This window comes from Macaca thibetana, chromosome 18, assembly GCF_024542745.1.
Source record: "Macaca thibetana thibetana isolate TM-01 chromosome 18, ASM2454274v1, whole genome shotgun sequence".
Taxonomy (NCBI): Eukaryota; Metazoa; Chordata; class Mammalia; order Primates; family Cercopithecidae; genus Macaca; species Macaca thibetana.
Window position 1 is genome coordinate 33,823,428 of NC_065595.1, and position 12,709 is coordinate 33,836,136.

General features: G+C 35.8%; 1 protein-coding gene across 13 annotated transcripts in view; it reads left to right on the forward strand.

The window, feature by feature from the left end:
- The window catches only part of PIAS2 (protein inhibitor of activated STAT 2), a 132,396-nt gene that overhangs the window by 79,117 nt on the left and 40,570 nt on the right, over positions 1–12,709 (forward strand). For all 13 annotated transcript variants that reach the window (XR_007721293.1, XM_050767950.1, XM_050767960.1 and 10 more), the window contains 3 exons: positions 645–805; positions 7,058–7,191; positions 8,792–8,963. Coding sequence is in view for 12 of the 13 variants with exons in the window: in XM_050767950.1 (XP_050623907.1) it covers positions 645–805; positions 7,058–7,191; positions 8,792–8,963 (467 nt within the window). In the remaining variant the exon portion in view is untranslated. The remainder of the gene's footprint in view (positions 1–644; positions 806–7,057; positions 7,192–8,791; positions 8,964–12,709) is intronic.

Below are 12,709 nucleotides of genomic sequence, written 5' to 3' on the forward strand. Positions count from 1 at the left end.
ATTACAAATGTCCTTTTCTTTCCACCCAGAAGTTTCACTTCTAGAAATTATAAATATTATAAATATAGGAATCTTAGAAATACTCATTACAGCATTGTAGTGATAAAAGATTGGAAACAATTTAAATGTCAGTCATTAGTGTACTGGTTAAATAAATTATGATACCTTCATATAATGGTAGTTTTTTGTATACCAATTTGTGTGCAGTAGTCACCAAGTTATATGACAGAAGTGAGTTGGAAAACCGTGTGTATTGTATCCTATAATTCCTGGGAAAATACTTTAAATACACACTTGGTTTATGCTTAGAACATCTATGAAAGGACATGCAAGAGATGGATAACAGTGGTTCTCTAAATAGGGAAACTGGGGACCAGGTAAGGAGGAGTCATATTTTCAGCATATATGAATCTGGATTTACATGTTACCTGTTTTGAAAAAATGAAATGGTTTTTCAAAAATCATAGGGCAATCAGTGAATAAAAATATATTCTAATCTCCCTAGGAATACATTCTGGTTTGGATTTCTTTTTCATTTTTGTCATCTTCTTGTATGACATCTTCAGACTTTTACAACTGACCACGTTCCCTCTGAGCTCGTTCTCCTTTCTGAACTAGTTTTCCTTGTGTTTCCTGTCCTGTAGTTAGGAAAAATGAGACTCACAATCCCATGCCGTGCAGTGACTTGTACACATCTGCAGTGTTTTGATGCTGCCCTTTATCTACAAATGAATGAGAAGAAGCCCACCTGGATTTGTCCTGTGTGTGACAAAAAAGCTGCCTATGAAAGTCTAATATTAGATGGGTAAGTATATCCCTTTTAACAGCTGATATGGACTAATACAACAGCTGTTGGCAATGTCTTTGTTCAGTACAGCTTACTGAACTAAATTCTAAATAAATTCTACTCTAGCATAAATCCAGATGTTTGTATGTTTTCTGTCTTATACATAATTACACTCAATCTTATTTTTTATACTGTGGTTAGTGGCTTTTTTTTTTTTTGAGACAGAGTCTCTGTCGCCCAGGCTGAAGTGCCATGGCTTGATCTCGGCTCACTGCAAGCTCCGCCTCCCAGGTTCATGCCATTCTACTGCCTCAGCCTCCCAAGTAGCTGGGACTACAGGCGCCTACCACCGCACCTGGCTAAGTTTTGTATTTTTAGTAGAGACGGGGTTTCACCGTGGTCTCGATCTCCTGACCTCATGATCTGCCCGCCTCAGCCTCCTAAAGTGCTGGGATTGCAGGCCTGAGCCACCGCGCCCGGCTGGTTAGTGGCATTTTTATCTCTATAATATGATTTGTGTTGAGGGCAATGTTTTTGCTTTCCAAGATTATATTTTATAAAACCTACAGGAAATAGGGAAAAGTTTGCTTTGTGATGTCATTTTCCTTACCTAGAATTTCTTGAAGTAGCAGTTAGGGTCTATGCAAAAAACCAGAGGAAGTGATAGGGTAAATACAGACACATTATATAGCTCTTAAGTTCAAAACTGGAATTCATACCCAGGTATTTCTGACTCTGGAGTCCAAACTCTAAGCATCATCTCTCATATTATATTGCATGTCAGAATTTGGAAAATGGCATGAACTAATTTTTAGTACCTTTTTTCAAATAATACTTTTTTTAAAATTGCACATGTCATCCATACACCATGTAAGATTTAGAAAATACAGTTAATGGAAAGATGAAAATAAAATTAGCAGGACCATCCTATGGTGATGACTTTGTTATTGACATATTAAAAAAGACTGAAATGATACTTTATGTAATGATTTATATTAATATATACATATGATTTTTACTCAATATATAGTGAAAAGTATCCCAGATTTTTAAAGATACTTGTGCAACTTGAAAATGTTTTAAGCCAGGCACAGTGGTACATGCCTGTAGTTCCAGCTACACAGGAAAGTGAGGTGGGAGGATCACTTGAGCCCAGGAGTTCAAGGTGAGCCTGGGCAACATAGTGAGTTGCATCTCTAAAATAAACAACAAAAGTTTTACAAGAGTATTATCTGTGGAGGGGAATGGGGAATGAAGAGTGAATGGGACTTTAGCATTCCTTTCTGAACGTTTTTGTTTGCTGAGTTTTTATTTTTAGCTTATTTTGAAAAAATTTCAACCCTACAGAGGTGTTGGAATAGTAGCACAAAGAACCTCCCATGTAACCTTGACCCAGAAGCTTCAGTTGTTAACAATCTACTGCAGTTGTTGTATCACTTTCTCCCTTAATATGTGTGCATATACACATTTTTGGTGTATGCATTTGCGAATGTAGAGAGAGATGATTATTACTATTTTTAGAATTCTTTTGAACCATTTGAGAGTTACATATGTCATGCTTCTTTGCACATTAATATTTTGTGATGTGTTTGCTAAATTCTCAATATTCCATATTTGTTTCTACTTTTTCAATTTAAAATTGCCTTGTGATGTTAACATTTTTGAAGATGGCATTTTAAGTTCTTAGAAATACTCAAACGGAATGTATAACTTTAAGACTTTTAGTATTTATTATCAAGATGCCTCCCAGGAGGAGTAAGCTATTTTTCTCTCCTAGTAAATCATTTCACTCTCATGCCAACAGGCATAACACTGTCCACTTTTCAGCTCTCTTAGCAGCCTTACATATTAAATCTTACTTTAAAAATGTCTACTCTTGGGTGTGGTGGCTCACACGTGTCATCCCAGCATTTTGGAAGGCCAAGGCAGGACGATTGTCTGAGGCCAGGAGTTTGAGGCTGCAGTGAGCAATGGTCATGCCATCGCACTCCAGCCTGGGTGACAGAGCAAGACTCTGTTTCAGAAGTAAACAAAACAAAACAGAACAACAAATAAAAATGTCTACCAGTTTCCTAATTTAAAAGATAGCTAATCATTTTGACTTTTAATTTTTTTATTATAAGAGTTATCAGATATTTCTTTAATTCCATATATTGGTAATTGTAATATCTTTTACAAATTGCCTCTTAATGTTCCTTTTTTAAAAAGATTTTGCTATGGGCTTGCGCATCTTTTTCTTACTGGTCTATAAATAGTCATTATAGATTGAGGATATTAATTTCTCTGTCCGCATGTGCCAAATGTGTTTTCCCAGTTTGCCTTTTATTTGTATTTATTGTGACCTTTGTTTTCCATTCAGAAGCTTTACATTTTTTTTCATCAAGTCTTGTCTTTTCCGTTTTGAACTTCTGTCTTGAAAATGTTTAGAAAGTTGTAGAGATTTTATATGAGCATTTGCTTGTTTTCATCAGACACATTTATGATTCCTTTTTCCAGTTGTGCAGTTGTTCCATCATACATTGCTTCATGAATTCATTCAACACAGTACTTACTAAATACCTATCATGTGTCAGACACTAGGTCTAAAAATGATGAGCAGAGCACTTTTAGTATGGGAGACAGTAAAATAGAAAGCATATGAAGTGTAAAGTGCTATGAAGATAAGGAATGACACTATGGGAGGAAAACTGGGGATGGGGAATGAACTTCCCATTAAGGTAGGGATCACCTCACCCTAGCACCCAGATTATTCTCAACCACATTTACTTGAATAATCTCTCCCACAGATTTGAGATACTACTTGCATTATCTGATACATTTCTTGTAAATACTAGTGTTAACTTCTGAACTTCTATTTGTTCCATTGATCAAAGTATTAGTAGGCCAGTACGAAACTATTTTTATTAGATTTCTATTATGTGGTAGTATTTCTTAGGCCGTTTCTTTTCAGAATTTTTTTGACTAGTGTCACAGTACATTCTGCGATATTCACTTGAATAAAAGCATTCTGAAATTACACAGAACCTTTTTGGGTTTTCATTTACATTATGCTGAGTTTTCAGTATAGTTGAGAAAAATAAACCTCTTCTCATGAAGTAGGCATTTTTGGCATAAGAACTACTCGTGTACAATGTACAATTTGATACATTTTGACCTATTATATACCTGTGAAATCATTATCCCAGTCAAGATAATGAACACACCCATCACACCCAAAGTTTTCTCATGTATGTTTTCAATCTCTCCCTCTCAGTCCTCAAGCAAACACTGATATGCTTTCTGTTTCTATAGATTAGTTTGAATTTTCTAGACTTTTATGTGAATGGAATCGTAAACTGTGTGCTTCCTTTGTCTAACTTCTTTTTCTCAACATACTTGTTTGAGATACATTTATGTTGCATATACCAATATTTCATTTTAATTGCTGAGTTGCATTCTCACCCACAGTTTGTCAGTTGATGCGTTGATGGGTTTGTTCTGGTTTTGGGCTGTTGGAAATACAGCTACTGTGAACATTCATGCCCAAGTCTTTGTGTGGACTGTTTTCATTTATCTTGGGTAAATACTTAGGAGTGGAATGCCTGGGCACATGCCTGGTGTGTGCTTAACTGCAAGAAACTGTCAGACTTTTCCAAAGCAGTTGTACTATTTTATATTTCCACCAGCAGTATATGGAGAGTTTTGATTGCTCCTCATTCTCATTAACATTTGGTATGGTTTCTCTTTTTTTGCGGGGAGGGGAGTGAGCGCAGAGTCTCGCTCTGTCGCCCAGGCTGGAGTGCAGTGGAGCGATCTCGGCTCACTGCTAGCTCTGCCTCCTGGGTTCACGCCATTCTCCTGCCTCAGCCTCCCGAATAGCTGGGACTACAGGTGCCTGCCACCACACCCGGCTAATTTTTGTATTTTTAGTAGAGACGGGGTTTCACCATGTTAGCCAGGGTGGTCTCAATCTCCTCACCTCGTGATCCGCCCGCCTCGGCCTCCCAAAGTGCTGGGATTACAGGCGTGAGCCACCGTGCCCCGGCCTATTGCCCACTTTTTAATTGGGTTTTGTTTTCATATTATTGAATGTTGGTGGTTCTTTATGTATTCTGGATACAAACGTCTTACCAGGTGTATGACTTTTAAATGTTTTCTGTCATTTTATCTTTTCAGTCTTTTAACAGTGTGTTTCAAATAGCAGAAGTGTCTAATTTGAATGAAAGCTAGTTTACCAAGTTTTTCTTTTATGAAAGATTGTGCTTTTGGTATTATTTTAAGACATTTCCCCTAACTCAAGGTCACAAATATTTTTTCTGAGCTTCCTGTAGGAGTTTCATAATTTACTTTTACACTTAGGTTTATTATTTCTATCAAGTTAATTTTTATGTATGGTGTAAGATAACAGGATTTTTGTTTTTGTTTGGTATATGGCCATGTGATTGGTGCACCATCATTTGTTAAGATTAGTTTTTCCTCATTGAATTGCTTTTGCACTTTTTACAAAAATTAATTGACTATATGTGTGGATCTCCGGACTGTTATATTGATTTATTTGTCTGTAGTTGTGTCAATACTGCATTCGCTGAAAGTCAGGTAGTGTGAATCTTCCAACTTTGTTCTTCTTTTTCAAAGTTGTCTTGGCTATTGTAGATTCTTTGCATTTTCATACAAATTTTGGAATCAGCTTGTCAACTAGGGAAAAAAACCTGCTGGGATTTTGATTTGTTTTTCATTGACTCTGTAGATAAGTCTGTGGTGACATAACAATATTGAGTCTTCTGATTTATGAACAGGATGTATCTTTCTATTTATTTGTCTCAGCAGTGTTTTACAGTTTTCAATGTGTCTTGTACATCTCCTGTCAAGTTTATTCCTAAATATTTCATATTTCTGTGGTATGTAAAAATTTTTTGTGATTATGGCTAATATATAGAAATATAGTTGACCTTTGTATATTGCTTTCATATCAAGATATGTTATTCCCATCCCTTAGTAGTTCTAGTGGCTTTATTATAGATTACATAGGATTTTCTATATAGTCAGTAATGTTTTTTAAATAAAGACAGTTTTACTTCTTCTTTCTAACGTGGCTGCCTTTTGTTTTCCTGCCACCTTGCATTGACTAGTCTGGTAATATGGTGCATTATGTTGATTGACTTGTGGATATTAAACTAATCTTGTATTGTGGGAGTGAACCCCATTTGGTCATGATTTGTTATCCTGTGTGTATTCGTTGTTGGATTTGTTTTGCAAAGTTCATGGGGGATGTTGGTATTTAGTTTTGTTCCAGTGCCTACCTGGTTTTATTATCAGAGTAATGCTGACCTTGTACAATGAGTTGGAAGTAGTGGTATTATTTCTCCTCAAATATTTGGTAGAATTCCCTAGAGAAGACTTTGGGCCTGGGATATTTTTTTTTTTTTTGGTGAAGTTTTTAACTACAGATCCAACTTCAGGCATAGGGCTTCTTAGGTTATCTGTTTCTTTTGGAGTGAGTGTAAATAAGTTTGACTAGAAGCTGATTTTTCTGTTTTTCTTTTTTTCTATTTGGTTGTTTTATTCTTTATTTCTCTTTTTCTTTTACTATAATTTGCTTTTTTTTCTAGTTTCATAAAGTTACTGATTTGAGACTATTTTCTAATTAGGGAAGATTATTTACTTTAAATACTACTTTAGCTACAGTCCACAAATTTTATTACATTTTTATTTTCATTCAGTTCAAAATCTTATTTTTGTCTTTGACTCATGTTTCTTTAGTTTCCAAATACTTATGAATTTTTCACATTTTTCTGGTACTGACTTAATTTGAACATAATTCAGATACGCTTTGCTTATTTTAAATTTATTGAGACTTCTTTTATTTACCTATTCTTCCCTCCTTCCCCTACCCCATTATCCTTTTTTCTCAAAGTTAAAGTTTATAAATTATTTTACTATACAGTAACCTTTGTCTGCTTGTGTTTGTTTTGCGTGCTGTGTTAGAGGCTGTTCTTACTGCCAGCCTCAGCTAGGAGGCTGCAGGTATCTACCAAGCTCTAGCCGTTGATACTCACTGAGTTACACAGGTGATGCTCAGTAAGTTACTTAACTATTATGTCGCCTGTTACAGATTTAAAACAGGACAAAGGGGGTGTAGTAATTGTTGTAAAGTATAAAAGTATTGCAATACCAAAAGAAAAGGGGGTCAGCTAGCATTACTTATGTTTTCAAGGTAATGTGTGTTACTTTCTTATTTCCCCTTTAGGCAAAGCTGTTGATTACATGTATATACTTCTTAATTGTTTTTAGGCTTTTTATGGAAATTCTCAATGACTGTTCTGATGTGGATGAGATCAAATTCCAGGAAGATGGTTCTTGGTGTCCAATGAGACCGAAGAAAGAAGCTATGAAAGTATCCAGCCAACCGTGTACAAAAATAGAAAGTATGTGTAGAACAGCAGCAGAGAGCAAAGCAGTGAGACTCATGTAACATTATCATTAATCTTGGCCCCTAGAACTATACGTTTGGAATTCAGCTTGTTGACTCAATCTTTTGATTATATATAATTTCCCCCAAATGATTTTTATTCTTTCCTGAAGAAATGTGCTGAAGTTTATACTATCTTATCAACTATTTCAAAGTATATTTTTCGTATGTAGAATAAAGGAAACATTCATCTAAAATCATTTTAAAATACGATGTTTGTTACAAAACGAAAAGTCACAAATGAATTTATGTGGACAGTTTTTCACAATTGTTTTTAGAGTATCTGTAGGTGGAACCCTGAGTGGAGGTGAGGTTAGAGGGCTGCATCATTGATTAATGGTCTTGTTGGTTTGGGCATGGTCACAGGTTAATTGCTCAGAAAGTAAACAAATTGTTTCCTTCCATTTCTTTGTGGGGAGGAATATTAACATTGCCTTGATTACCTAGAATGTGTACTTATCCATCAACTGCCTGCATCTATCCATACTAAGTAGGGAAACTGAGGGCATTTTGAGTAATTGAAACCCACAAGGGAACTTAGAGTTTCTTTTTACCTAACAATTTGAAACCCACACGTGAACTTAGAGTTTCTTTTTATCTAAGTCTATTCACTGCATTTCAGTTTTGTTCTGATTACATTTGAAGTTCTAACAAACAGTGTAATGAATGGAGTAAGAAGAAAGGGGAAAAAAAGAATTTATGCCATTATTAATTATTCCTCTGTGATTGATACTGAACCTGAGTGCAGTGACCAAGGTTTCTGTCATCTTTGAGAAAAATGGGGAGTGATTTAGTTGATAAATTTCTATTGCTTTTCCATTATCAACTGTCTTTCATTTTTAACTAAATACATTCAGATAATATACTTTTCTATGAAAATGTTGAGTTAACATATATGGTATGTGAGACTATCTTTGTGGGTAGTCTATGGACCTATGTGATTCGTAGATAATTCATAAGAAAAGTTTAAATGTGTGAGTAACTTAATTGAGAGGTTTGGGTTTTTTCAACTTATCAAGGTGAAAGTTTTTATCAGTTCTGGCTTATGGTGAAAAGTTTGTACTTTCTTTGATATGAGCATGATTGCTAGAATGGAAATATCTGGTTCTGAGCTAACTATGCAACGTGTCTGTGAGAATACATAGCTGGTGAACTCACCTATTTTTGTCCCATGGCCTGAGACCAGTTCCCTAACTTTCCGTGTCTTTCTGTAAAATGACTGCTGACCTGCAGAGACAGGATGAGCATTAGGAGCTGCACAAATCCTTCAGTGGTATTGGAGGCATAACTAAGAACATTCTGTCTGAATGAAAGTTTGAGAGTTCTGACCTTCTGTCAAGGAATAGTGCTCACCTGTCTCCCTAGGTGAACAACCATTTTACAGACAGAAGTCTGGAGTTAGGGAGTTGGTACCTGTCCATGGGTTGGAGTAGGTGGCTCCACTGGCGCTATGTGTTGTCAGGAATATACTATACTGAATATACTAGACTCTACCACTAGAGTTTATTTGTGTTATACCTTTGATTTTTTTTTTCCTTTTGTTTCCTTACATGCAGGTTCAAGCGTCCTCAGTAAGCCTTGTTCAGTGACTGTAGCCAGTGAGGCAAGCAAGAAGAAAGTAGATGTTATTGATCTTACAATAGAAAGCTCTTCTGATGAAGAAGAAGACCCTCCTGCCAAAAGGAAATGCATCTTTATGTCAGAAACACAAAGCAGCCCAACCAAAGGGTTTGTTAATTTATAGTTCACTATTGTTCATTACACTCGCAACTAATTGCTCTTGGGGTAGATTTATAAATGTCTCTTTGGGAAATGGTGTAACTGTAGAAGGCTATTTTAATTTGCCTTTGTTGAGTTGGAACATTTTCAAGTAAGCACATTGTTTGTAGGAAGCACATTTTGATGGAGAAAATATTTACGTCTTTGGAAAGTGAGCGTGTGAGGTATTTATTTCCTACCTGAGACTTTTTGTTATTTTCTTGAACCTGTTTGTAAGGAAATTTGGCATCTCAGACCAAATGAGAAAGTCTGGTGTAATGGGGTGTGGAACTGGGAATCTGACAAGTATGGATTCCAATTATGGCACACCATCGCTTACTTGTTCTGTGATCTTAGATGAAATTTGATCATCTAACTTAATTTGATTGAGCCTCTTTTTTGTGTTCTGTTAAATGGAGCTAAATAATGCCTATATTACAGGATTATTTTCAGGTTTTAATGAGATGAAAGAAAGCCTCAGTGTCAGGCATGTGGTAATTTCTCAATAAAAATTGATTTCTTTCCCTTCTAAACCTCTCCAGGGCGAACTATGGATGGGTAAGATGGCATTCTACCTGAATTTTAGCATGGATTCTCTATAAGTTATCTGGCAGAAGCCATTACTGGCCTGCATTTAAAATCAGGTTTGGGTATTTAGCAATAGTTGCTTTTTCAGAGAGGTTTTGGATCATACAAGGAGATAACAGGAGAGTTCTCCTGACAGTTCACGAACACATTCTTTCAGACTTGGGAGTGCTAGTGTCATCTTTTTGGCCTCTCGGTCCACTTTGTTTTCTAACAGCTTTACTGAGGTATAATTTACATAGCATAAAATGTACCCATCTTAAGTATGTAACTGCACAATTCAGCGATATTTTAGAAAATACATAGAGCTGTGCAATCATTACCATGATTCAGTAGTAGAATATTTTCAACACCCAAAAAAACTTTCTTCATGTTCTTTTGTAGTTTATTTCTAGTTACACCCCAAATCTAGGCAGTCATTTTTTTGTCTCTGTAATGCCTGTTCTAGACATTTTATATAAAATACCTCCTTTTGCAACATTGTTTATTTTTATAATTTTAAGAATTAAACCTTTTCAGCTGCCTTCTTTACTGTTAAAATACTTAATATTTCCAGATATAATTTACACGTATATTAAGGGCATAATTTACTTCTACCTATTTAATTAGAATGAGGTGGGGTTTTTGTGTGTGTGGAACAAAATGAGGAAGTGTTTCAAGTCGATTTTTTCCTGTTGTGTCAATCATTTATTGCTCCTTTGAGACAAATTGACTGGTACATCTTAATTTAAATAATACACAAAAAATGAAGATATAATTTTGAAATGGTTACTGGGGTGGAGTATCAGGGGAATGAATGCTTAGATGTGATGTTTCTGGATTTTACTCTGTAATGATATCCTTTAGAATATAGTGGAAAAACATGAGTTGCAAGTACTGTAGTTGGCTGAATTCATGCCAGGTTGAGAGGTCATGCCTAGTGATGCTGACTCATGAGTCGTCGTGATCTTGGAGCATGTCTCTGGTAGCATGCCACAAGGGTCTACCCTCTGTCCTTTACCACATTTTTATCTATGTTTGATGAGTCCATGAAACAGGAGGGATGGCACATACACAGTGGGTGACAAAATCTGAAATGACCTCAGTATGCAGAGGAATAAGGATAGTTTACATCTGTGGTCAGCTACTATAGAGATAAATGTTAAGGTTTCTCATCTAGGCTGAAAAGAAAACAAAACTAACATTGGTAAGTATAAGGTAGAAATTTGTAACTAAACCAGCAACACTTGAAAGTTTATTTTAGAAGTCTGTATAAAGTGCAGCTACCTAGTTCATTCCATGAAGCTGATGTAGCCCTTAATACCCAAGCTAGACATACATACACATTAATACTTACACGGAAGAACTCTTAAGAAACAGACTCACGTAGAAAGATAAATGAAAATTGTGAATTCAGTCTTAGGGAATCATTTAATTATATATTAAAATGACATATGTGACAAAGTAGTTTATCCTAGGAGTGCTTTAATATTAGGAAATACATTGATAAGATGTATCTTGTCATAAGGACAACTATGTAGTCATCTTCATAGATGTTGGAAAGGCCTTCAGTAAATTAATTGCCATTTCTGATAGAAACTCTTCAAATGTCAGGTTTCAATTAATGGTTTGAAGGGTTCACCACTAAAACCAGTTTGTTCTTAGCATTAATAAAATAAGCATAGTATCCAGGATCCATACCATGCCAGTTTTGTTCCATTTTAGGCTATACGACTCTCAGAGCATTTCAGTCAGTGCTGATCATTAAGAATGGTATTAACAAATAAGTATGACCAGAGCAGGGGAACAGGAAAGTGAATAGTGGAATCTGGAGCAAGATGGACGACTGGGTCTTAAGGACTGAAGCTGTTAAACCAGGAGAAGAGATTATGTGACAGCCACCTTGTAGTTCTTAAAAGGGAGACATTGACTAGCTGGATTAAATTCGTGATGTATTACCAGATTTAGGTCCAGTGAACTAAAGATACATGGACAGACTTTCTGTTGGAGCTTTCTGAGTACTAGGAAATTTAATCTTTTGTCCCGAAATCATATTTTCTGTTTTAGAGTGGCTGCCGCCTGTCACAGTGTCATAGTAGAGGCTCATGCTATGGTTATATCATCTCTGTGATTCCCTCCTACTCTTAGACCTTTGTGGCTTTGTTCTTGGTTGTCCTTTTCATATCCTTTCTTGTAGTTCAGTATCTAGAGTTTTTATGGTTTTCCTATGCTGTGTAAGTTTGTCATAGGATTTTTTGGCCGTCAAAGATAGTAAGCAAATGAGAAAGAATAGAGAATGAGAAATCGGGAAAACTTAACTCTAATTCACAGCCCCGAAATTATGTGAGCAGCTATTTTTTCTTTTTCTTTCTTTTTCTTTCTTTTTTTTTTTTTTAATTTTTTTGAGGCAGGGTCTCAGTTTGTGACCCAGGCTAGATTGCTGTGATGTGATCCCAGCTCATTGCAGTCTTGACCTCCTGTGTTCAAGCCATCCTCCTGCCTCAGCCCTCCAATTAGCTGGAACTACCACCCCCAGCTAATTTTTTTGTTTTTTTTTTGTAAACATGGGGTTTCACCATGTTGCCCAGGCTGGTCTCAAACTCCTGAGCTCAAGCCATCCACTTGTCTTGGCCTCCCAAAGTGCTAGGATTACAAAGTGCGTAAGCCAGCACACCTGCCTGTGAGCAGCTATCTTTTAAGAGGTATATTGTTTTAGTAAAAATTATTCTTATAAACAATTTTACAAAGCACCAAGAAGAAAGCAAAAAGTATCTCACCTAGAGAGAATCATTGCTATTTTGATGGCAGTCCTATTCCCTTTCTCTGCATACCAACTGGAGTCTTTGAATGCAGTCTTATAATACCTGTCAGAAGAAACTTGTATGTTAATCTTAAGACCTTTAGAAAATCTCTGATGTTTTTCCATATTAAAAGATAATTTTGCATATTATGCCCCTTCTGGAAAATGAGTGGTTGCTTTGCCTTAATAAGAAGGTATTCTAAAGACAGGAAACAAAAAAAGGATAAATTGGTATGTCTCCAGATTAATAATCGTTAGGAATTGGTAGCAAAATTGAATCTTTTTTATACTTTTATGATCATAAAGTGGGAGCATACAGTGAACTTAAGGGTTATAAATAAAAATTGTCAAC